Below are 26,848 nucleotides of genomic sequence, written 5' to 3' on the forward strand. Positions count from 1 at the left end.
ATTTACACTGATGAATTCATCTTATTGATAGAGAAAAGCTGGCTATTCTCTTAATCATGAATCAATAAATCAAGGGTAAACAAATTTTTTTTTAACCTGCACACCGATCCCCAGTAGCCTTCTCTGGAAACTGCTACACTGCTGTCAAATGACTGGTTCTATTCTTCTCCAGGCAGCCAGAAGCCAGGCTTTTTTTTTTTTTTTTTTTAACAATGGGAAACATGGGAACAAGGCCAGTGAATCCCAGGTTCTCCAGAGAAGAGTTGGGCAAAATCACAAACTCCTCTGGAGAAAGCAGGACACAGGCGTTTACTCAGCTGCTGAGTAAATACTTATCAAGTACCCTCTTCATATAAGGCATCGTGCAGGGCACTGAGCTTCTAAGTATCTGAGATTAACATAACGATGGGAGGATGGCTATCCTCCAGGTTAGGCCACTATTTCCTGTATGGCACTGTTCCTAAACACAGCCAATTTAAATAGCTTTCTGCGTCACCAAGGGCATTCTTAAAATAACAAAATGAAGAGCGTATCATAACAGAACCCTAGATACCAAAAGCATCTCTGAGCTTTAGTTGCTAAAATATTTTTAGCTTCAGCCCCACCAGTGAAATTTAGAAAACTTTTTAGAATTTCAACCCTTTCAGAGTAAGAACAGTATTTGCTTGCTTTTCCCGACAGATTTTGTTTCAGAACCAGAAAACATTCATTTATTTTTTTATCCATTCATTTATTTATTCATGTACTGAGTACTTACTATTTGTGCTTATAGTTCTTACTGTTGATGCATGGAGTAGATAAAATAAGAACTAGGAAGAGGAAAGCACACATAAATAAAAGGACAGTTAAAAAAACACTGTCCATAAATGACCACAATTTACAGTGTGGTGAATATAACTGGAAAACAAAATAATGTGTTGTGTTGGTGGGTGACTGCAGCAAGGAAGAGGAACCATTTGACAAAGGACCTTAAGAAAGGTGTGTCTGCTAAGATAAACGTGAGCTGAGACTAAGGAATACAAAGGAGCCAGTCATGGGACAACCCATAAAGTGTTCTTGGTAGAGGCAAAAGCTGGGTATGTACAAGAACCCAAAGGAGCCCATGTGCCTAGGGTGTGGGAAGTGGGATGGGCGGGAGACAGGAGAGAAGCACCTGTCCACATAGCCAGGTAGCATCCAACACCATGCCCACCTTACGTGCCCACTCAGCACCTATCTGCCCTTCACACACCATGCTGCTCTAGCAAGACAGAGCAATCTCTCTCACACAGTCCCTGATTTTGAATAGCTCTGAGCTCAGAGATAAGTACATAAACAAACAGTTCAAGGAGAAGGTGAAACATGCTAACACAAGTAGGTACAATGTGCTACCAGGTTCCAAACGAAGAAAATGAAACCACCTAGGAAGGAAGAGGGATGCCAGAGAAGCTTCTCAGAAATGCTGCTGGGCTGGTTCTGGAACAATAGGTAGAAGAGTGAAAGTCAGAGAAAGAAGCAAGGACACTTTACACCCAGAACTGCATTTGCAAGTGAGAGACAACATGTGGAGCTTGGGCTATGAGGAAGAGGGGAAAGATCAGGGGCCATATATCACTTTAAGAACTTTGACCATGAGTTTAGAAAGCCTTGGCTTGCCAGGAACCTGTGGCTCTCGCTTGTAATCCTAGCTACCCAGGAGGCAGAGATCAGTACGATCTTGGTTTAAAGCCAGCCTGGGCAATTAGTTCCATAAGACCCTATCTCGAAAAACCCTTCACAAGGTGAAGGTCCTGAGTTCAAGCCCCACTACCACACACACACACACACACACACACACACACACACACACACACAGCCTGGACTTTATCTAGAAATAATGGGAAATGACAGTTTTGATTTTGGAAAATACCCATGGCAGCAGCTGTGAAGGATGAATTGGATGAGCAAAGAGCTAGGGGCAGGAAGATCTAATTTGTTAGCTGTTGCAATAGTCCAGGCAAGAAAGTAGGCACAGTGTTGGAATTATGGCAACAGGAGAGAAATGAGCCCTCTGGCATACAGGTGCAAGGAGAAAGAGAACAAACAAGGGCAGGATGTAGGAGCTATCCTGCATAAATCCACAGCACTTGAGTCTGCCTGAATATGGCTTTTGCCATGTCTTTTTAATTCCTTTATTTTATTGGCTCCTTTATTAAAGCTCGTACTTTATGCTGAAGGATTTAGTACTCCCTTTTTCCTTCCCCTTACACCTTCCAAGAGGATTACCTATTAATCCAAATGCTGACAGTCATTCATTTCCATTACAAAAATAGCCCTAGTCTATAACAGTATCCTCCTTCAACTAGATGAGCATTTTAAACAGAGCCTCAGACAAAATGATCTCAGCACCCTCTATATTCCATGTTTATTGTATGAATCTTCACTATGTTTTATATCAGTGGAATTTAGCATCAAAAGCAATGGATATCAAATTGAGATGAAGAACTAAATGAGGTAAATACTGAGCATCTCATTTTACTCATTTACTCATAATAAGCAGAAAGGACGGTGCTGGACACTGAGGAAATATGCAAAAGAATCATCTTTAGGAGGTCTAAATTCTATCAAGGGATATATTAGACACATATATAACCATAGTATGAGATAAGATGTGTTACATATCGCAAGGAAAGGCACAAAGTATCTGGATCTTAATAAGTGATCAATTCTGGTTGCTGCAATCATGTGGTTTGATGAAGTTGGGGATAGCTGAGCTCAATTCAAGAGGTATTGTACAATGACAGGATGCTGGGAAGATGGGAGGTATAGAGCAAGTGTTTGGAATGGCTGCAGCACAAGCCGTGTGTGGAATCAACCAGAGGGAAGGGAAGCCTGGAGGCAACTGCAGTCTCAGTGCCCTGCTGGGCAGTGCACGGGGCACAGCAGTCCACATACTTGTGAGGAAAAGGAATTGGAATGACCTAGAGTGAGTTTTTAAGGTGATTAATCTCAGCAGTGGTAGGTAAAACAGATTAGACTGGAGAGAGATTGGAAACCATTTAGGAAACTATTGAAACAGTACAGGGCAGCAGTAATAATAGTGTGCAATAAGAGTGGATGAGATGGGATAAAAAGTGAAAGAGTGGGCACAAGGCCTTAGCAAAGGATTTCAAGTCACTCGACTGTTCTGGAAGCAAGGAAAGGTGGAGCACAATGATTTTTTTTTCCCTACTGCTAAATCACACTTGCTATTTTAAATAAAATCTTCATTACATAATTTAAGATTGCAGCGGTGTTACAATAATACTGAAGTTTTCTCTAAGTTCTTTCAAAGTTACTACTTAATTCTACTATTAATACATTTTTAAAAGGTTTTCTTAATTTTGTTAGAATTTTAATTGAAAAGTAATACATATGCAAAGCAAAATTCCAAATGGTACAAAGTAGTGCATGAAATGAAAGTTCCTCTCTCACCTATGAGCCTCTATCCTGTATTCTAGAGGCAACTGGAATAATTCTAAAATATTGCTCAAAAATGTTCTATGCATTTAAAAGCCTATGATACACACATATTTTCTCTTTTGAACCAAATGCATTTCAATTTTCATTTTCTCCTGTATTTTCCTAACGCTTTCTCTAATTTAGGGTTTCTCATCCTCTTAGTAAATCTAGCTGTTAGGTCTTTCTCTCCATAAATTCTTCATGCTCCTTATATCATAATCATTTCTTTATTTTTCTGACATATAACTCTTCTCACACTATCTGCCCAACTAACAGTTGTTTAATGAAAAGAATAGATACATCATGAAAGATGATATTATACATTCTTAACACCATGAGATTCCCATTAAAGTAGAAAGTAACAAACAAATGCATGCAAATAATTTTCCTGAGTTCTTGTGAGGGTTAGTCAGATTTGTAGACACTGTAGTCATCAGGATTTTCATGTTATTTGGAGAGTGAGAAAAACTAACCATATGAAAAGTATACTGGTAATATAAGGCAGAGAATATGGTGTCCAAATAGATGATGCTAAGATAATTGCTATTGATTTAGAAGAAGCAGAGAGGCATGTGTTATAGTTATGACAACAGTTCTTGAATGAATGATTCATAAAATAATGAGAGAGAGAGACTGTATCAGCTGGAGTGGTTGGCATGTTAGATCTACCAACACTCAGGCAAAAGTAATCATTTAAGAATCAAAGATATTGAGGGGGGGGAGAGGTAGGGGGCGGAGTGGGTGGTAAGGGAGGGGGTGGGGGCAGTGGGGAGAAATGAACCAATCCTTGTATGCACATATGAATAATAAAAGAAAAATGAAAAAAAAATGGGATGAGATAAAAAAATCTTCTAAGAAGTTATTGAATTATAGACTTACTATAGTTGAATTTTATGGTATGTAAAAATCTTCCTCAATAAAATTATTTTAAAAATTAAAAAAAAAAAAAAAGAATCAAAGAAATGTTAAGAGGTTTGCCTTAGATCTCTCATCAAGTGAGCCCAAAGACCTGGACTGGATGGTGTTTAGGAATGGCAAATAATGGATTTATCTAATGCTTTTAGGAGGCAAATATTCCAAGAAATGTCATAAACAAGGTAGGCCTAAATAAACCTCTTCCTTTTCTCCATTCCTTTCATCCTTCTGAGAGAATTTACTGGGTGCCAACTCAGTCACAGACCTGTGCCAGACACTGGGAATAGAACTATGAACAGGATCCTCAGAAGGATCCCATCCTTGTGGAATTTTGATCAAACAAAAGGAGAGTGTGGGAATTCTCTAGAAGATTCTAGTGTTATTTCCATATCTCCATAGGATACATTTATGTTCTATTGTCTCTTCACATAGTAAAGGCAATTAAAAATTACCTTATAAACCTTCCAAATGTTTCAGAAATTATAACCTACACTGACCACAATAATTGATTTGCTACTGCAATTCTACTCTCTCATGACTGAGAGGTAGCAGATATTGTATTTGGGTAAAATAATCACTTGGATGTTTGGGTGAGACAGTGAGGGATCGCTAATCAAAATGAAAAGACAGTCATGTTAAGAAACCAGAATGTAATTATCCAGTTGGAATTCAGCCAGTGTGGTAAGATAGATTCATTCAATTCTTAGGGAAGAGAACATATTAGCACTTTTAAATTATGCTATGCTTCAATTACGAATATATTTCTGACTCAGGTACAAAGATACCATGTGACCTTTTGAATATCTATCAGTCCTACCTTCTTGATAACCCCACTGAGGGGTTTAGAGCTCTAGAACTTGGATATAAGCCCTGAAAACATTTACTCAGGAAAAATTCATTTCTCTGTGTGGACAGGAACATTTATATAGTAGACATTTAGGAAAGCTCTATTAGCACTAAGGGCATAAGCTCTCTGAACTAGGAGTAGAAGTTGTGGTATCAAATATATCAGAATCAAATCATTGCCGGACGCTGGGTGCTGTTTAGAAAACAACCTGTGCTATCTGAAATCTGGGAGAGCAAGGAATTTTTCTGATTACAGAGTCCTTTAACATTTCTAGAAAGCTACGATCTCTCTTTTTTGCATGCTCACAAGAGTACACACACACACACACAAGTACATATACAAATACATGCACACACATGTGCATGCATGTAAGCAATTTGAGAAGTGGGAAATGGACATCTATTTTCCTGCTGTTTGCTTTCATTAATAACTTATTAATTAATTAATTAATTAATTTGTAGTATTGGGGTTTGAACTCAGGGCCTCATGCTTGCTAAGCAGGTACTTTACCACTTGAGCCACACCTCCAGCCCTATTTTCCTGATTTCAATCCAGGTTTCATAAGCACTAGGTCAGACAACTTGATTTTCTGGAGGCTGCTAATTCAGAAGAAGAAACATAAGAACTACTAAGGAAACTTCTATCATCTCAGTGCTCTCTAGCTGAAAAATCAGGTTCAATAAAATTGCATATAATAATAAGACCTTACAAGCTCAGTTTCTTTTGTCTTAATATGTATCTCGCTATGTCTTATCAGCAAACTGATACTATTTTATCCCTGTTCCATACAAATGATAGAATATCATCATTATATCAGCTTACTGAGCTTTAAGCTTACTGTTGCCTTTCTTTTATTTATTTATTTATTTTGGTGATACTGAGGTTTGAACTAGGGCCTCATGCCTACTAAGCAGGCATTCTACCACTTGAGCTGCTCCTCAGCCCTTTTGCTTTAGTTTTGCTTGTTTTTTTTTAATAGGGCCTTGTTTTTTTTGCTCTGGGCAAGCCTGGATCATAATCTTCCTATTTAAGCCTCCCACATGCTGGGATTATAAGCATGATTACTCATTAATGTTGACTTTCTTCAGTGATAAAGTTCTTGGGATCTAACCACTTAAAAAATATATCCAAAGGCACTTTAAATATTCTAAAGGATTTAATACTACTAACATTTTACAAATTTTTTATACTGAACAATTTAGGGTATCTGAATCCAATAACTCAATTGGATTTAGGAGGTAGTTAAAATAAATTACTTATACCTTAATGTGCCAATTCACTTTGAAGTTATTTCTTTAAAACACTTGTCTTTTATGGAAGACTTAAGAAAAGGTTTACATCATCTCACTGGGAATTCTTTATTGTTTTAAAAAGAATTGTTGGTCTAGTTCTCAAAGGACTTCTCTTCCTTCTTTCCTATATGATTTATTACCATAGGATATATTGAGTTATTCAGTCAACACATTGATTGATGTGTACTCTACTAGGCATTATATCAGACAGGATGTAGAATTGAAAGATGTATAATGTAAGTCTTCTGGAGAATATAATCTATTATCAAAGGTAAGACATGAACCAGATAATATAAACTTAATGTTATCACTGTGTTTATAGCTTTGCTTGTAGAAGTTAAATATGCTTCTTGCAAGGGTTATGTGGCAAATGACAACTGTAGTTTACCTCAGAACTTTATAATAATTAGAGGATTTTTCACATCATTATTTAAAAAGCTTTTATGGAATACCATTTAAAAAAATTGTTATTTATTTCTTACCTGACAGTCCTGTCAAATTTGCATTCTTGATGAAAATTTCAGTTATTCCAAGAGTTTTCAAAATGTCTTTTAAATCAAGTTCCTGTTCCACTGTGAACCTGAAGAATATATTGGGGGGAAAGTACTTAGTTACTCTGTCTTCTTACCTGGGTCAAGAATGAAAGCATTAAATATGGTGAGTATAAGTTTATTTTATAAAGGATACATTACATTAAAACTGGTTTTTAACTGCAAGAAACATTTGGCTGTGGTTATAAAAAAAGGGCATCAAAGATAATGATGTAATAGGTTTTAAATTTGTAGTTAAAAATGTTTGTTTTAGACACAAAATATATGATAGAAAAATGAGTTTTATATGATGGAGAAAAGACAGATAATTCAACAAATGTTGCTGGGAAAAGTGGTTATATGCTTACAGAAAACTGAAATTAGATCCAGGCCTGTCACCCTGTACTAGTATCAACTCAAAGTGGATTAAGGACTTTAATATCAGACCCAAAACCTTGAAGTTAGTACAGGAAAGAACAGGAATACTCTGGAAGCAACAGGAATAGGCAAGGACTTCCTCAATAGATTTCAAGTGGCCTAGCATCTAAGAGAAAGGATGGACAAATGGGACTACATGAAATTAAAAAGCTTCTGCACAACAAAAGAAATGGTCTCTAAATTGAAGAGACCACACATAGAATGGGTTATCAGACAAGGGACTGATAACCAGAATATACAGGGTGCTCAAAAACACGAAACTCTCTCAAAATCAATGAACCAATAAAGAACTGGGCAACTGAACTAAACAGAACTTTATCAAAGGAAGAAGTCCAAATGGCCAAAAAACACATGAAAAGATGTTCACCAGCCCTGACCATAAAGGAAATGCAAATCAAAACCACCTTAGATTCCACCTCACTCCTGTTTGAATAGCTAACATCAAGAACAACACTAACAACAAATGTTGGCAAGGATGCGGGGGAAAAAGGAACCCTCATACACTGTTGGTGAGAATGTAAGCTAGTATAACCACTTTGTAAAACAATATGGGGGCTTCTTAAAAAACTAAACATAGATCTGCCATATGATCCAGCAATACCACTCCTAGGGATACACCTGAAGGAATGAGATTCAGGTTACTCCAGAGGCACCTGCACACCCATGTTTATTGCAGCACTATTCACAATAGCCAAGCTATGGAAACAGCCAAGATGCCCCACTACCAACTAATGGATCAAGAAAATGTGGTATTTATACACAATGGAATTTTACTCAGTCACGAAGAATGAAATTTTGACATTCCCAAGTAAATGGATGGAACAGGAGAAAACCATCTTAAGTGAAGTTAGTCAGGCTCAGAAGGCCAAAAATCACATGTTCTCCCTCATATGCAGATTACAGACCTAAAACAAATGCAGTAATATTATTGGACATGGGTCACACACTGAGGGGAGTACGTGCATGGAAGGGATAGGGAAAGGGAAGGAAACCTAAAACTTGAATGTGGTTGATGTGGTCACTATAGAGGTGCAAATATAATAATCTTGAACTGGCAGAGGCCACTATGGGAAGGGTACTAAGTAGTGAAAAGGTCTAGTAGCGATGAACCAATGTGGGTTGCAATAAACATGTGCATGGAAGCAACACTAGGAATCTCTCTGTATCTTTATCTCAAACTAGCAAAAACACCGTGTCTTTCTTATTATCTCTTATGTTTTCTCTTCAACAAAATCAGAGAACAAGAGGGCGGAACAGGTTCTGTCTAGAAGTGGGGTGGGTTGGGGAGGGGCCAAACAATGTATACACATGTGAGTAAATGTAAAAATGATAAAAAAAATGAGTTTTGATACAAAGAATTACTAAGTACAATGTGAAAGTTGTGAGTAGTTTTCAATATCTTTTGACCTAGTAAGCAACGTATGTGATTTTCTAAGCTGGTAATGACTAATCATAAACTTACCCAATCCTGGTCAGTTTATGCTTCTCATCCACCTCCTAGTGACCATGGTTAGGTCCATAATACCTACCACATTAAAAATGTACCTGAAGTTCATGATTATATTAAACTCTAGAACATAAATAATCCTGTTTTCATGATCTGATCATAGAAAAACTATCATGACAGTGATTTAATCATTGTCTTAAAAACTGTAGCTTTTTTCAATTATAGTAGAGTGTTTCTTAAACAGAATGATAATGGTTTTTATTATTTTCTTTAATGATCTGGTAATTATTGTACACAAATATGAATCAATTTGGTAAGAAGATATAAAACATTAAGTATCTTGGCTGGAGATAGGATCATATTTATAAAAAATGGTTTCTATAGTAAGCCAGATTGGTTATCACAGGATTTTCCCAAAAGAAAATGCTTAGAAAAATACAGAGAATCTCAGAGAATATATTAGAAAGCCTAAGGTGTTCATGTGTATATACATATTTTCTGTTATTTTTATTTTTGAACAATTATAAGAAGATTACTTTGTATCAGGAACTGCTCCAAGAGTCTATAAAACAAAACAACTTAAATATTATCACAGCCCTGTGAGATAAGTATTATTATTATCTTCAGGTAATAGAAAAAGAAAAGTGAGGTACAGAAAGATGAAATACCTTGATCAAGGTCATACAGCTGCTAGGTGGCAGAGAAGGGATGTGTATTCAGGCAGTAGTGTATATGTCTTGAATCATCTAAAATAGGAAATACCAATAGGGGGTTCTTTTTAACTTCTTTAAAGTAACTTTATTTGTTTCACACTTCTGTGGATGTCTGATCAGGCAAGGATGAGTAATTTATCCAACTGAACTAATGTGAATTCCTTAACTTCAGAGCCTCGGTTTTAGCATGTGAAAAATGGCAATACTAATCTGTACTTGATAGTATTGTTAGAAGGATTAAACAAGACTTCTAAAAGTCTTAGAATAGTGTTAGACTGCAGGAGGCATGCAAAAAAGGGCAGATACTATTAATACTAGTTACCATACTGCAGTTATGTAGAACACGCCACATCAGAGATAAGATGATATATATTTGCATTTTAGTAGTAGTTGGAGTAATTGTATTAAATAGCTATATTGATCCTGCACTTTCACCAAAAGTCAGTCCAATCTCGTCTTATTCATTTTAATATCTGTAGTTATCTGCCACAGGACAAACCACTAGGTTGAAGCAAACTAAGAGCTAGGTGTTTCATGAAGAAATGCTCACCATCCCTGGCCATAAAGGAAATGCAAATCAAAACTGTGTTAAGATTCTATGTCACTCCTGTTACAATAACTATCACCAAGAATACAAACAGCAACAAATGTTGGCAAGGATGTGAGGAAGAAGGAATCCTTATACACCATTGGTAGAAACGTAAATTAGTACAAGCACTATGGAAAACAATATGGAGGCTCCTCAAAAGACTAAAAATAGAGCTGCCATATGATCCAGCAATACCACTCCTAGGGATATACCAGAAGGAATGTAAGTCAGGTTACAATAAAGGCACCTGCACACCCATGTTTATTGTAGCATTATTCATAATAGCTAAGCTATGGAAACAAGTAAGATGCCCCACTACTGATGAATGGATTAAGAAAATGTGGTATTTGTATACAGTAGAATTTTATTCAATCATAAAGAAGAATGAAACTTTATCGTTTACAGGTAAATGAATAGAACTGGAGGACGTCATTTTAAGTGAAGCTTGCCAGGTTCAGAAAGCCTAAGGCCACATATTTTCTTTTATATGTGGAATATAGACCTAATACAAATATTATATTTGTATTATACAAATATATATTGTATATGCAATATTATGAAGAACAGATCACACTAAGGGCAGGTCACACATGAGAGAAGGTGGGTAAAAGAAAGAAGTTAAGAAGGTGAATATGGTTGATGTACTTCCTATACAAGAATGAATATAGAATTTTTAAACCTGTTGAAATCACCATAAGAAGGGGACTAAGGCAGAAAGGAGAAAAAAAATTAGAGGAGATGAACCAATTTGGGTTATAATGCTATATACATGGAATGTCACAATGAAATACCCTGTATAGCAATCTTAAACAAACAAAAATGTCACTTTTTTTCACAAAAACGGAGAACAGGAAGGCAAAACAGGTCCTGTCTGGGAGGTGGGTACGAGTGGGAGGGGGAGGATATAAGGAAAGGGTGTAGGAGGGTGAATGTGGTGGAAATGTTATGGACACATGTATGAAAATGGAAAAATGAGACCTGTTGAAACTATTCCAGGAATAGGGGGAGGAGGGATAAAGGAGAATGATGAAGGGAGTGAATTCAACTATGATATGCTGTAAGAACTTTTATAAATGTCACAATGTATCCCTAGAATGACAATAAAATATATGCTATAATTATAAATTTAAAATAATCTAGGTGTTTATAAGGTATTTTTTGTTCCAAGTTAAAGACAGGATTAAGAAATCCCCACTTGTCCATTCCGTGTCTGTTTTCCCTTACCAAACCATTGAAAATAGCTATTACTCAATTATCATCTTTCTCCTGTTACTACAGACCAATGTTAAAATATATCATCACCTCCCATAGATACAGTGCTTACTATATTCCAGGCACTATGAAAATCAATGAATTTTACATATAGTACCTAATTTTACCATTCATTCTTATGCTTCTAATCAACTCCATAGGTGGTATTCTCTAGCCTGCAGAAAAATAAGTTGAAACTTAAAAAACCTAAGCAACTTGCTTTGTGAGGTAGGTATTATTAGAGGTGGAAAAATGAGGATATGAACTAAGATCTTTCTGACTGCAATGTCCACCAAATACTCTAAAGCTTTTTAAGGCAGCATTTAAAGCTCTGTGTAAAAGCTCTGGTACAACTGAAAGCAAAAGAAGCTGTCAAGCAGAGCAGGAATGCGGTCAAATTAAAGAAATGCAAGCTTGAATTTTCAGAATAGTATCTCTACATGAATAAAACCATATAAATCATTAAAAACTGATACTCAAATAAACTTAGAATCTAGTCACTAGAAACATTTTTACCTTAGCTAAAACTGGGTCACACAATCCATTACCTTCATTGAGTGGATCCCAATGCTGTAAAATGGAGAGGATGGATAATTTCTTACTAATGACTACAATGCATACATATTTGAAAGCAGTCAATCTGTTCAAAAGGGAAACTAAATTTATCTGGTCTAGCTATTTGCCTTCCTATCTGTGCATTAGTCATGCAGAGAGAGAATTCATAAAACTCTGGGAAAAATGGAGACATAGTAATTAGCTGTGCCTAGTTTAGTAACAGTCATTAATATGAGCAAGCAAGCTAAACTATTTCATAATTGAAGAGAATCTTTTAGAAAATGAAAATTTAATTTTCTTCTGCTGCTACTTTCAATTTCTCAGTGGACAGGACCCGGAGGCCACATTTTTTCTAGTGAACATGGATGAATTAGAATATATGATACTTCTTAAACATTCATTTAGAATTCTGTTAAAATACTCCTAAGTAACTTCGCATTTTAACAGAATTGAAGCATTTGGAGACACTGCAGTTATCTTATAGAATTTAACATGGGAAGCATTAATGCTGTACTGAATTTCTCATATTATTACAAGGAATTCCCTACAAAATGCAAGGAAAATACAAAATTAATGATAAAAGATCACCAGATGAGGGTTAAAATGGATTAAATAATTTACAAGTTTAGACCTGACTTGGAGAATAATTCAAATTCAATTATTAATGTTCAAAATAAATGATTCTTTGGAACTGATACACTGCTCATATATTAAGCATGTAAATATCAGTTACCATATCTTTTACAAATAAATTGGATATTCATTGACCACTTTTTGAGAAATCACTTGGAGTGGAATATTTCTATATAAATATATTCTCATAGAAAGCATTGTATGTTAAATATCTTAGCCAAAAAGAAAGAAAATATTTGGGTTGTAAGCAAACTAAGAAATATATGGCTATATAATATGTATGGTTATATATTAAGAATATAAAACATGACATAGTTTTCTAGCCAAAAATATCTATAGTAAAAATATCTATAGCTCCAAATAAATCTCCTTTATTAACATGAGGAATCTACCAGCTAAGTTTTTTAAAAAATAGGCATTTACATAAGATATACCTTTTAAATGACAATTTCTGGAATTAGAATAAATATGAAGAAGTTACTGCATTTTTAAGAATTTAGCTTTATTATTTATGTTCATGTAATAATAATACCTGAATAATTTTTATGAAACTAATCATATTTGAACAATTTTCTTAATTTGGAATGAGTATTAAACTGTACTGCCACATAAACACATATATTAATCTGCTGTTCATTGGTGTATTTTGTTTTCTAGCCTAAATTTGTGTTATGTTTATGAACATGTATGCGTTAACTGCTCTAACTTTGCTATAAGGTTTTAAGGTAGTTAAAGACAGTATAAACCTTTGGTTTCATTTTATGAACACTTACTGTGTTCCTATCCTGGGGAGAAAACCAGCTCCACCGTCGAAGAATTTACAGAAGGAAAGCAAGACCAAAAAAAGGTAATGCAATGATGGGTTGGTAATAGGTAATGAGAAGGAGGTGCAAAAGTGAGGTAAGTGTGAGGGCCACCTGCTCCCTCATGCAGTTCATGGAAGGCTTCTTAGAAGAATTGGTGTCAGAGCTGACCTTGAAGGCTAGGGAACCATTATCTGGCAAAGAAATGTGAGGCAAAGTAATTTTAGGCCAGTGCAAGAATATAAATAGAGACTCAGAGACATGAAAAGAATGTGATGTAGGTGGTATAACTATAGGAAAGGGAAAGGGCATGCTACAAAATGCTGGTGTGTTGAGTGGCCAGAGGTAGGGTTGAGGAAGTGAACTGTAGTCAGGATATTAAAGGCCTTGCATAGATTTCATTCTTTCCACCACAGGGAGGATTTTGAGTAGAGTTGCTTCTTCTTCTTGTTTATTTAGCACCTAGCACAGGACTTGCTTGTGGTTCTTCCAACAATACCAGTGATTGTTTCCCTATAGCTATAATTAACTTCAGTAACAAAATACAAATGACTGTCAATGCAAATGATACTCAGAGACTACCAATTGAAAAATCTTCTGAAATGAAGCTGAGACTATTGATTCATATCTGAACCTAGGTCTTGGTATACAAGTACTGTGTGAATTAATGAATAAACGTGCCTCTGCACAAGACTATGTGAGTACAAAAGAATACTCAGAAGACAAGGAAAAAGAGGAACAGGAGCAGAGAAGGAAGAAGAGGGGAGAAGGTGAAGGAGGATAACATTGAGTATTCAAAAGCATTAACAAGACTTTTATGGGGTACAACCTTCCTTGAAAGACCTCCAAGCTGTGGGAGAGGTTACACAGAAGCCTCTCACCTGGGCAGGTATACTTCTACTTTTTGCTTCTTCACAGAGTTTGCCCATTCTTCAATCAGCTGTGCTTTGACCAATGGCTCCAGAGTGGCCAGTGGAACTTCCTGTCTTGACAGTACCAGCATCATGCTTATCTCATCTCCCTCATATGGTATTTCTAGCACTTGGTAGATACCACCAGCTTCATTGGAGCCATCACTAAATTCCCCTAAAAAGGAAAGAAAAGTTCCACATCCAAGATTTTTTTAGAAGGTTTAAACTTGTTATAACTTTCTTTGAAAAATACTGTTTAGAAAACAGGTTCATTTGAAAATAGGCCCTGAAATGACATGAATACTCAATCCTGAAAAAATTTACTATACTTTAGAATCCTAAGAATTACTTCACAGTTGTACTAACATGTTCCTTAGACTTATTTTTTTTTTTTAATTTTTAAATGAGACAGTTCAATATATTTAAAGCATATCATCTGGTTGGAAAAATATAGCCTTGGTTCCAAGTTAGACATAAATTGTACTTACCAATATCCACTTGATTGCTAAGAAGGCAATATCTGAATATGTAATACCTGCCACTCTAATATCACCACAACCAGAAAATTTGAGGCCAAGGTTGCACTGCTAAAATGAAGTGTAAGCATCTTACAATAGTTGTCATGTGTATTTGTGATGACTAAGACCTGAAATTAGGTAATTAGATAAATGAGGTAATTCACTTTGTGTTCTGTGAATGCAGACAAATTATCTAGGCTGGTATACATAAATACAAATGGTCTTTAAAAAAACTCTCTACTACTACCTTAAAATTTCTCTATTTTCAAAAAACATATAATATTTTTGTTATAAACATTTCCTATAACATTTGGAGGTTTTCAGATATTACACTAAACATTTTGAGTTTTATATAAATGGGTATTGTCCTTCCATATTTTGACTGCTAACTTGATTAGCTGTGGTTTAGAGTCTTTTTAAATTACAATATACTTTTAAATAAAATAACCTATTAATTCTAACATATACTTGGCTTACAATTACATTTCTGCTTATGACTTAACAAATTACTACAACACAACTTAGTGTACTGGGAGAGTAACACCTTAAGCTTCTGAAGAACCCAATAAAATAATGTCAAAGATAGTTCCCTGTGTCGCATATTTTGTTTTCTCAATAATAATAGCATTTTAAGCCAGAACAAGAATCAGAATGAAGATTCAGAGGCATGAAAAGATCATGATGAATGTGGCATAACTATGAATAAACCATGAATGAACAATTATGTCTGAAATTGAAATTTTTAAGGAAAATAATTCTTGTGTGAGAAGAATGCTTGTAACTCAAAGAGTGGTAAGGACCCTAAATCAAGTGCTCGGTGAACCATACAGCTGAAAACCACCCCAAAGCCAAGGATTTTGTGGTGTATGTCAGAGTGTTCTTGGACAATGTCAGCTATTTTAGATGAATAAAACCACTGAGCAGGTGTCATCAGCTTCATACATTGGAAAACTATCAATGCCTATAATATCCACTTAAGATCTAATTACAAGCCTTCAAAAATACAGCCAAAGAAATTAAACTGTAGGCCCAATCATACTGACAAAGAGGTTGAGTAATGAATACTTCATATTATTTTTCTTGTTTGCTCTTGGTGGTACTAGAGTTTGAACTCAGGACTTTGCTCTTGCTAGGCAGGAGCTCTACTGCTTGAGCAATCCCTCCAGCCCTTTTGTCTCTGGTGATTGTTGAGATTGTGTCTCGTCTTTTGCCCAGGCTGGGCTGGACCATGATCTTCCTATTTTAAGCTTTCCGCTGTTACTGGGATGACAGGCACATACCACCATGCTCAACTTTCTTCCGTTGAGATGGCGGTCTCACAAACTTTTTTGCTTGGGCTAGCCTGAAACCACTGCCCTCCCAATCCCAGCCTCCTGTGTAGGTGGGATGACAAGTGTATGCCACTGCCCCCAGTTATTAGTTGAAATGGGGGTCTTGGAACTTTTTGCCTGGACTGGCTTGGAACTGCAATCCTTCCAATTTAGCCTCTCAAGTAGCTAGGATTACAAGAATGAGCCACAGATGCCTAGGTTTCATGTTATTTCTTAAAGATTTGTTGATATGCTATAAGAAGAATGAAATAAAACCCCAAATGTATTACCATAATAAAATTCTCCTTGTTGATACATCATTGGAATTTGGACTTCACTTTCATCATCTTTAGTGAAGGAAAAAGTTCTGGTATTCTCAGGTCTAAACTGTGACTTCCAGTTTCCCTTGAAATAGACAGCATTGATGAGGGCCAGATGAGTGGCAGCATCAAAATCCTGTGGGGACACCAAGTCTTTCAACAGATCTATTCAGAGAAAAATGAACAAAGGAAAATTCACATGAAGTTGAAAAGTGAAGGGGGGATCCAAAGATTAGCAAATTGCTAATTTATGATAAAAATAAAAGGTATCTTACTTGCAAAGGAAAAGTTGCACACACACACACACACACACACACACACAATTACATAATTAGCAATTAAGGGCATCCAAAACGACCACCAAAAATAATACTAGTAGCATCCTGACATGTAAACTACAGACCCACATACTAAGGAATCTCAGACTTCACCACTTCCAGTTGCAATGATACACAGAAAATGTTTCAAAGTTTATTCTTGAACAATGTACATGATTGTTGTCCTGTTCAAACTCCCCCTCCATGAATATTGGACATCTTTCTACCAAAACAACAACTGCTTTTAAGTAGGTTTTAAAACAGATGAGTGAAATGCAGGTTAACTCATAATGAATTATTTTCTATCATTTGAATTGTTCCTTTGAAAATCTACTTTGAAAGATAATGGGTCTTGGCTGATTGCTAAACGTGTCTAAAAGAGTTTGGAAACTAACAGACTTTAATAATTTAGTGTATGTCAGGCCAACAAGCCCAGGGCCATCCTCAGACCCTGATCCTCCTACCTGTGCCTCATGAGTAGCTGGGATTATGCCCAGCTTGGCTGTGATGGGGTCTTGCTAACTTTTTGCTCAAACCATCATCTGGGATTACAGGCATGAGCACAGTGCCTGGTCTAGATTATTATCCTTGATTTATTATATGAATGCTGAAAAAAGTAAATATAAGCTTCTTTTAATCCTAAAACTTAATCTGGTAATTGAAAAGTATAAGACCAAAGTATGCTCTTTGTTCTCTTATTTTATTAGTCATAGCACTTGTTAAAGTGGAAGATGCCTTAGAATTTTTTGAACTATAAGATACAGTGTATTTGATTAGGTGTTTTTGTTCTAACATATAATTTTAGATAAACTTTTTTTGAATTTTGACATTATGATTCCATTTAATGAACAGCTATATTAATCTGCTTTTAGTTGAATATTTTAGAGTCTGATTTCAATTACATTGCTGGCAAAATTTGAAAATAAAATGATAAAACATGAAACATCTTAAAATCACAAATATATTTAAAATGTGAATTAGAAATGAAATTTAAAATACATGTATCTCATTCAGATTCTTCTCTGTTTATGTGGCCTTAAAATGGGCTTCCCTTTAACGAATAAACCTTAGTATTTTTATTACCAGTCAATAAATGTGGTTGTAAAGCTAATAATCATCATTAAAATTCTGGTTTTTCTCTCCCTTATTCTGTTTTAATCATACTGTTAAAAGAGTCACCAAATGCCATTCTGTCTGGTAACTATCAAATAGTCAGCTCAAGCAAAAATCCATACACTAGTCAACGTTACTAGCAGAGGAAGCCCATCAACCAGACAGTACAGGGTTCATGATCATTGCCAAAGTTGTGTACATGTCAACAGGTTTTAATTTCTTCAATATTCTTCCATAAGCTATGTTTCTAAAATGGACCATAATCTGTGGAAAATAACCACTAAACACCCAATTTAATGCTATGTAATAGTCACACTGCAAAAGGAGTGAGGAGACAAATGCTTTTAAAAATGAACGAAGGTTAAAACTAGGCGACTAGAGAAAGAAAGGACGTACTATTTGTGTTGTTTTCCACCCACTTATTAATGTGATTGGCCACGGCTACATTTTGACTGAAGTCCACATTATTTACTTTTGCATTAAAGTATTTTTTCATCATTTGCAAAAACTCTTCATTGACATGAAATCCATTCTGCACAAAGAGGGAATTGGCAATTTTCATCACATACTGACTCTCTTCAGTGGTGACCATGTTAGAAAAGTCCTTCAAGATAGAAAATTCTTCACCTGCAAGAAGACAAAGAACAACTTTGTTAGTGGTGAAAGATCAAGGAAAGTGAAAGAGTATTAAAGCCCAGAGGGACAACTTGAGGACAGGGCCCAGGGAAAAGGAGCAGGCTTTATTTCTTACACTGATATGGTGAGTCCTCCCTTCCCCCCTGCCTTCTTTTACAATGCTGGGGATCAGCACTCTTTTACATGCTAGGCAAGTGCTCTACCACTGAGCTACATTCCCAGTGACACCATTTTTCATTTCATTGTTACCTTACTAGAATATGCAAAGTACAGATTCTTTTAAGTTGTTTTCTTTCAGTGTACTAAGGTTATTTTTATTAGTCTTATTTTAATTTATAATTATATATAATATAACATATAATTATCAGGAATAATTCAGTTTAATTACCTAATTTAAAATTTAAGCTGGGCACTGGTGACTCACACCTGTAATCCTAGCTACTCAGTAAGCAGAGATCAGGAGGATTGTGGTTCGAAATCAGCCCAGGCAAACAGTTCACAAGACCCTATGTTGAAAAAAACTATCACAAAAAAGGCTGTTGGAGTGGCTCATGGTATAGGCCCTGAGTTTAAACCCCAGTATTGCAAAATAAATTTAAAAAAAAAAAGATAAAATTTAAGACAATACTTTAAATTTTACTCTCACTAAAATTTTGTCTTATAACTGAAAAAAAACATTATAACTTGTTTTATTTCTTAACTCTGTAATGAATTAATTCATATCCATTTGAGATGCATCAAGATAGAAATCATTCATCATGCCCAAATGATTACAAATATCTTTTAACAGAAATTATCCCTCATATAAATAATTTTTATAATGATATAACATGAAGATACAATTGATTTAAAGCAATGATGCCTCATATTGTTTGAGAGCCATGTTGCCCTTCCTTATACCACTCATCATATTTGCAATTGTTTATTTATTTATATAATAATTGATTAATACAGGCCTTTTCTGCTAGACTGGAAACTCCAGAATTAGTTGTGGCTTTGTCCATCACAGTGGGGTTTATTTAAATAACAACAATTTTGAAAAGACATAATTTCCTTAGATTCACTCAGTCATAAATGGAAGCAGGAATTGGCACCCTCCTTGTTTCCTAATCATTCTTCTAGCCATATTATCTCAATGAGATCATTTCTTGCCCTGAGTAAATACTGCTGCCTCTGGCATGTGGCAACATAACTGAGTTCAAAGATAAAGTCAGCTTGAGATATCAAACCCAAGCACACTTACCATTTTTGAGGCTGTCATAGCCCATTGAATGGCGAATTTCTTTCAGAGTAGATCCTTGAGCCCCAAGTTCCATCATTCCCATCGCAAGGGCAATGCTCAATGGAGAGAAGAGAATATTTTCATCTTCCCCAGTGGCTCGAAGATGGTTATACATATTCACTGACAACTCAGCAATGGTGTCATCATGGAAAGTGGTCCCTACCGACATGCTTTGCAGAACCAGCAGGGAGAACAGTCCAAGGAAAGCCATACTGGACTAGTTTCAAGTCTAGAAAACAATAATTTATGTTTATTAATTATCTCAGGAAATAGAGTAAAGGTGAAAATATATAGAATTATTTCTTGGCAAACTTGTACAGTGAATCAAACACTTTAATATACATATAGTATTAACAATATTTTATAACAAAAACCACATTAAAGGGCATGTTGGAAAGCCCTTTTTCTTCTCTGTGTCTGGCTCTCTCGGTATCTGTCTCTCTTTTGGTCCCTCTGTCTCTCTCTCTCCTTCTCCTTCATTCTGGTTATTGAAGCTTGAAGCCAGTGCCACATGCATGCTAACCACATGCTGTTCAACTGATCTAAACCTTTACTCCAAAAGTTCTATTTTTATAGTTCAATTAATAATCCAGTGAACAAATAACATAAGTTTTGAAGCTTCTCCCAAGAACAAGATAACCATGGTCTTGGGTCCATGAATTGAGACATTTTAAGTCATGTTTGGTGAGGCTAGTTAATTAATTTTTCATTACCTCACTACAAATATTTGATCATGATTTTGAACCAAATCACCCCAGCTTCCACTAAAGTGAATAGGTTCTGGATAAACTGTGATGAAACCCAGATGTTCCACAGGTTGACATGCACTAGTGCAGATAGGCATAGAAAATGCTACATTATCCATTTACTACAACTTATGAATTAACGCACCTTACAGCTGAGTTACCACCTGATGGAAAAAGATCTCTCTCTGTGTCTGTCTGTCTCTCTCTCTCTCTCTCTCTCTCTCTCACACACACACACACACACACACACACACACACACACACACCTGCCACAAGTCCCAGTTTATTTAGCCCAGGGTGCAGAACACACAGGAAGTGGTAACCCACAGAAAGTGCAGACTCAGCCCATCCTTGTGGGTTGCTCATCACACGCTGGTTGTCTATGAGTTCCTGCTCTCTTTGAGTAGGGAGGAGCCTCCTACCAAATTTGAGAATGAAATCAAAGTTGAGAATGAAGACAACTCCTTACTACAACACCGTCCTTTTATTCCCAAGCTTACATTAACATTTCAGTTTGCTCCAACAACGAGAGATTTTACTTAAATGGCTATTTCTATCAGGATCGACTGGTTATTGAACCAAACTGAAGAGCTCAGAAGCCAGGTTTTCTCTAGGGAAGACAGAGCAGCATTATGCACGTATATCTCTGAATAATATTTCTGTCTTTCAGCAGGTCATTATTCTAGAATCTCTGTCTTCTCATAAACAGTCTGACTTGCACACAGTGGGGACATGTTTCTCTCTTCTCTCTGTATTCTCCCTCTTTGTAGCTGTAGGCATCTGGAAAGTAAAACTGTTTATTCAAACAATTAAGTAACTTATTTGTTCTTGATCATTTTAAAATCCATCATTAAAACAACACATAAAGAGTTATTGAAGAAACACATCTGGGTTCATGCCCACCCAGGGATGCCAAAAAAAAAAAAAAAAAAAAGAAACACATCTGAAAAATTGTATTTTAATTAAGGTTGAGTATTAATAGCCTCCATTAATAAAATAATAGAGTGCACACACATTTAACTGAAGAGCTGTGTATTTCCAATAGGCTTTTGAGTGACAGGACCTTAATCAGTCCTGTAATTTTGTAATTCTAGATTCAGAGACTGCCTGCTCACTTTGTAAGTCATCACATGTTAGAGTTAGATTTACTGCTTGTTTTGGTTAGGTCTGAAAAGTCACCCCTCCACCCCCACTAATTCTGGGGTTTAACTAATTCTGGATCTTTTAGGAAGGCACAGGTCAATGCAGATTCTCACAACCTGTGCTGCTAATGGGATGGCTGCTTCTAGGAGACAAAGTGCCTGCAGCAGGGTCGGCTCTGCTGCAGCACTGGGACAGAAGTCTGTTGTCAAGAGCCCGCTTTCCTTAGGAGGCTGCAGCTGTTGTGGCATTCTTACTTCCTTTGTTACTCCAGAGAACCCCAGGTCCAGGAGGAAATGGCATAGATGGACTACCTCTTTCTAGATTCTAATGGAAATTTAGCAGGTATGCCTCTAAGTTAAAAAAGAATTGAAGATACATCTGATATTTAATTTACATAGTGTAATAACCTTAAATAGAGCTTAAATTCAAGTCAGATTGAAAAGCTGCCCTCTTAACCACTACACTAAACAGCCTGATATGCCATCATAACTTCTACCCTGGGCCTCATGACTTTCAACCAATAAAAAAATAAGAAATTAAATTCACTATATGATAGCTGTATGTCAGTCAATAACATAGCTGTTTAGAAACTACTACAATTAAGATGACTATCAAATTTCAGGGCAATAAAATGATGCTATTCATAGATATAAATGGAGAAATGAGTCCTGCTGAAACTGTTCCAGGAATAGAGGGAGGGGGGATGGAGGAGAATAGATAGAGGGGGGTGAATTCAAGTATGATAATATTTGATATATTGGAAGAACTTTTGTAAATGCCACAATGTCCCCCTAGCACAATAAAAAAAATTTAAAAGGGGGAAAGAGACAAAAAGAAAGAGTTAAAAAAAACCAATCTTGTGCCATTCAATATATTCCAGAAAACAAGGTTAGGTCTATTATACATCCATAGGCATTTTCACTTACAAATGAATGTACCATGAGATAATAATAATAATATTTGTTGAGTCCTTATACGGATGATATTATTTAAATTTTATAAGCAGATATTCATTGCCTCCATCTTATAAATACAAATGTAATCTGAGAAGTTAAGAACTTCCCTAATCTCATAGAGAAAATGCCAGAACTGGATACACAGTTCAAGTCATCCTTGTAAGGACTGACAGTAAATGATGCTACTTTTCCAGTTTTTTGAAACATTAAGTGATACTACTTCTCCAGTCTTTGGATAAGTGGGAATCTGTGTGACCTGGGAAAAAGACTTGGATTTAAGTCTCAGGTCATATATCATGCTATATGACCTCCACCAAGTCACACACATTTGCTCAGCCTTAGCTTCATCATTTGTGAAATGGAAATACTCATCTCTACAAAACTATTAAAGAAATGAATGAGACAATATGTGTGTGAAGCTCACATTACACTAATACAGGATGTTATTATGAGAAATATGCTTCCTGGGCATGTGTCAAGTCAAACAAGAGGCTATAGAGCCAGAGTGAGTTTTTATCATCCCTATTGACCAATCTAATTCAGCACCATTATCCATTCACTTTGCCAAGATTGTAGAGGTATCATGAAGACATAAAAATATATCAGAATAGGCTTTTGTTCTAGGGAACTTACATCACTGTGCCAGAGTATATAATCTAGTAGTTTTTTTTTTTAATCATTTTAAGAAAATAGATCCTTTAAGAATCAGGAGAAGAGTAAATCCACTCTTCAGAAAAATGAATGTGCATGGGTAATACTAAATTACACTCACTGTCCAGGATATACTCTGACCTCATGTTAGTATCCCCAGATCTATGGCGATGGTTCAGATACAGGAAGAGGCAGTGTTTGATGGACCCACCCTCTGCAGGTTTCACTTTCTGGGGGAAACAGATGTCAGAGCCATCTTTAGGTGTGTAGAAGACTCCAGAAAAGAGTGTCTATTATGTTTGTGGGTGAGAGATCTTCTAGGGTCGCTGATTAAAACATTTGCTTGGAAATTAGGAGACAGGCTGCGAATGGAAGACTTTTTTTTAACTGTGGACAGTTAAGTGAACCTTTTGCCTTTGGAAGGCAAGAATTCCAGTTTGCAGGCAAAATTACCACTAGTAGCCTGGTTGAGTCTTTCTGATCATACCTATTCTGCCCATGGTTGCTGACCCCCTGCCCCTCTGTTGCCTGACTACTCCTGAATTTTGGAGGTATTTTTTTGGCTGGTAGCAGGATTTTCTTTCCCATTCTCTCTTGTAAGTATAGATGTTTCCCAGGGATTCAGTTCTGCCCTGCTTTCTTCTCTGTAATACTCTCATGCCTGCTGCTGAACTCTCAAAAACGATATTTCCACTAATAACTCTATTCAGACTATTTCCATAAAAATAAAGTTCTATTCCTGGCTTTATCTTAATTTTTGATATGCACTGCTAATTATTCAGATTTTCGTTCTTTAATTGCTGTGGGTACTTCAAATGTAAGGTGATTCAAACCAGATTCCTTATCAATAAAATTCACTTTTTTTTATAATGGCTGTTTTTGACTCCTCTCCATTACTTTCTTACTCATGTTCAATGAATTGCAAACACTTATTCCATACTGCATCCCTAGCATCTCTCATTATATGATTCCATGGCCACTTCTATTGTCACAGATGCTGATCTTCTTGATGCAGTCTCAGGGACTGTACTAATGGTACCCAGCCATTCTCTGAATCCTTGGTCACTGCTTTCTTCAATCCAACATATGAATAGCCTCCAGATCAACTGCCATGATGTACCATATTCTTATATTTATAAAACCTTAGGCTCTCTCATGCCTGTACACTGAAGGCCATGATCTTTAGTCATGGATATAACACTTTCCGCACTGCACTATCATAAATTTCTTCTTCTGAGGTTTGAACTCAGGGCCTTATGCTTGCTAAGCATATACTCTAACTCTTTAGCCTTGCCCACAGCCCTTTGTGCCTACATTTATTTTTCAGATAGAGTGTCAAGCTTTGGCCAGAGCTGGTTTCAGACCACAATCCTCATATCTCTGCCTCCTGGGTAGCTGGGATTCCAGGTGTGTGCCATCACGCCCAGCCCCACCAAAAATTTCTACCCACTACCCTCCTTCATGACTCTGCAATTCTAGCCAGACTCCCTTTTGCAACACGTATGTCTGAATTTCCCTCTCTTGTTACTGACTAGTTCAGCTCATTTCCATATATTCAAATCTTAACCATTCTTCAAGGTTCCACTTCCACCTCCTTCATGAATACCTTCTCGGTTCTTCATTTAGAATGTTGATGACACCTTGCACTGAAATCTTAGTGCATTTGTACCTCTATCTCCAATAGCGTATCATATAGCTTCCTTATGTTATAGACAATTCATACATGCATTGTCTCTTTTCCTATGGCTTGGGTTTTTGAGGGTGCAGATGGAAGGGTATTCATCATCGCATATCTTAGACTAAAGTCTAAGTGCATAAGTGCACCTAAAGCATTATATATAGTGTAAGTACCAAATCAATATTTGTTGAATTAATACAGCACAAGATGTAAAAATCATGCAATGCTTAAGAACAGCAAGAATTCTTAAGGTTAATTTAATGTGATCCCAGAAGTAGTAGCTCACTTCCATTTTTACTCCCTTTGATAAAGTGTTTCTTCATTGAGTGTGAAGCCATCTTTCCAACTGGACAAAGTGGTACTGTCACTAATACTGTACAATGCAGTAGCTGGACATGTTATGTTTCTGACTTATTAAGAGAAAGGCATGTATTAAATCAGTGGCAAAGAAGCTAGGAAATATGTCAAAGAATTTGTCCAAAAGAAATAAAAGTCACAACCTTATGAAATAAATCTCACTTTAGCAATTTGTAATTTAGAAAATTTTCTCTTTGTAACATGTTTGGTGCTCTTCCTCTTCAATTTTAGTTTTCCTGAAAAAAAATCTTATAATCAGTATCCAAAGAAGCCCACTATTCTTTAGTTAGAGATGCAAGCTGTGACATAGTTGTCACTTCCTGTGCAGGTGTCTTAACCTGAGCATGTGTGAACTTCAGGCTATTTGTTATTCTCAAGCTGGCTTGTATCCATTGGTGTTGCCTCTCACAGTTGAGTTGTTTTTCTTAAAGTTGAATCTGAAATTATCCTCAATAGGATTCTGTGTGTATATAAGAAAGGGAACTGGAGGATGTACGTTTACAGTAAGTGTTACAAACATTCATCACTCAAAAAATGAACTGATTTTCTTGTAAAAACGACAACCAAATGTTTTTTAAAAAGATCCAGAATAGAAGCTGCATGCAAATAGATAAATCTGTGCAAGTAGAGATAAATTTTCATCCTTAGGACATCTAAAAGAACTGTCTGTTAGATGCCAAGCAATGCAGTTAAAGGCAAAATTTTCCAAATCTCTCAGATAAATCAGAGCTAGGAAAAAAGAATGATCCATGTGTGCTATGCTAAGGAGTATTGCCCAGGTGCTAAACTCAAAACTTCCTGGTAACTTTCAAAATTACCTGTATAATCTTAGGTATATAATTAAGTTGAAGTGTGGGGGCGAACTACCCAAATAATCAAGTGGAAATGTAAAGAATACCCAATATTATTTGAAATGTCTTAACATTAAATTTTCTATCACAAAAGTGCTAAAAAGATTTCAATTACAAACACATTATGAAAGCATCACATTTTATGCATGATAAATGATGGGACAAAAGTGATTCCCACGATTATTAAGAAGGTTAATATTTGAATTTTGCTTTCTGAAGCAGTAATATGCCATGGAATGAATAAATATAATTTGGTGGGTTTTTTTTTTTATAACAATGTCTAAATGTTTCTTTTTTTAAAATGTTCTTTCTCTCCCCACAAAAAAACGTACTACATTGAGATGTCTCTTACAACCACCAGGCCAAAACCAAGGAAATAAGGAACTACAAAATGGTTTAATTCCGAAATTGCAACATCTGATATTGGTGGGGCTCAGTAAAAATACCCCAAATTGGGCACTTGGTAATGCTGATTATTTCAGATTAAAAGGTCCTTGGCCATTAGCAGATGTTGGGAGAGGCTTTACTTTGATATTCAGTTATCCTACTTAAGACCGAGTTGCCAACGTAAACACTTGCCTTCCACC

General features: G+C 36.0%; 1 protein-coding gene across 2 annotated transcripts in view; it reads right to left on the reverse strand.

Moving 5' to 3' along the window:
• Nucleotides 1-26,848, reverse strand: part of Serpini1 (serpin family I member 1) — an 87,467-nt gene that overhangs the window by 22,449 nt on the left and 38,170 nt on the right. For both annotated transcript variants that reach the window (XM_074073844.1, XM_074073843.1), the window contains exons 2-6: nucleotides 19,841-20,108; nucleotides 18,358-18,588; nucleotides 16,502-16,696; nucleotides 14,354-14,558; nucleotides 6,996-7,093 (exon numbers count right to left, since the gene is read on the reverse strand). In XM_074073844.1, coding sequence (XP_073929945.1) covers nucleotides 6,996-7,093; nucleotides 14,354-14,558; nucleotides 16,502-16,696; nucleotides 18,358-18,588; nucleotides 19,841-20,090 — 979 coding nt within the window. In that variant the 5' untranslated portion in view covers nucleotides 20,091-20,108. The remainder of the gene's footprint in view (nucleotides 1-6,995; nucleotides 7,094-14,353; nucleotides 14,559-16,501; nucleotides 16,697-18,357; nucleotides 18,589-19,840; nucleotides 20,109-26,848) is intronic.

Source organism: Castor canadensis, chromosome 5 (genome assembly GCF_047511655.1).
Source record: "Castor canadensis chromosome 5, mCasCan1.hap1v2, whole genome shotgun sequence".
In the NCBI taxonomy this organism is placed as follows: Eukaryota; Metazoa; Chordata; class Mammalia; order Rodentia; family Castoridae; genus Castor; species Castor canadensis.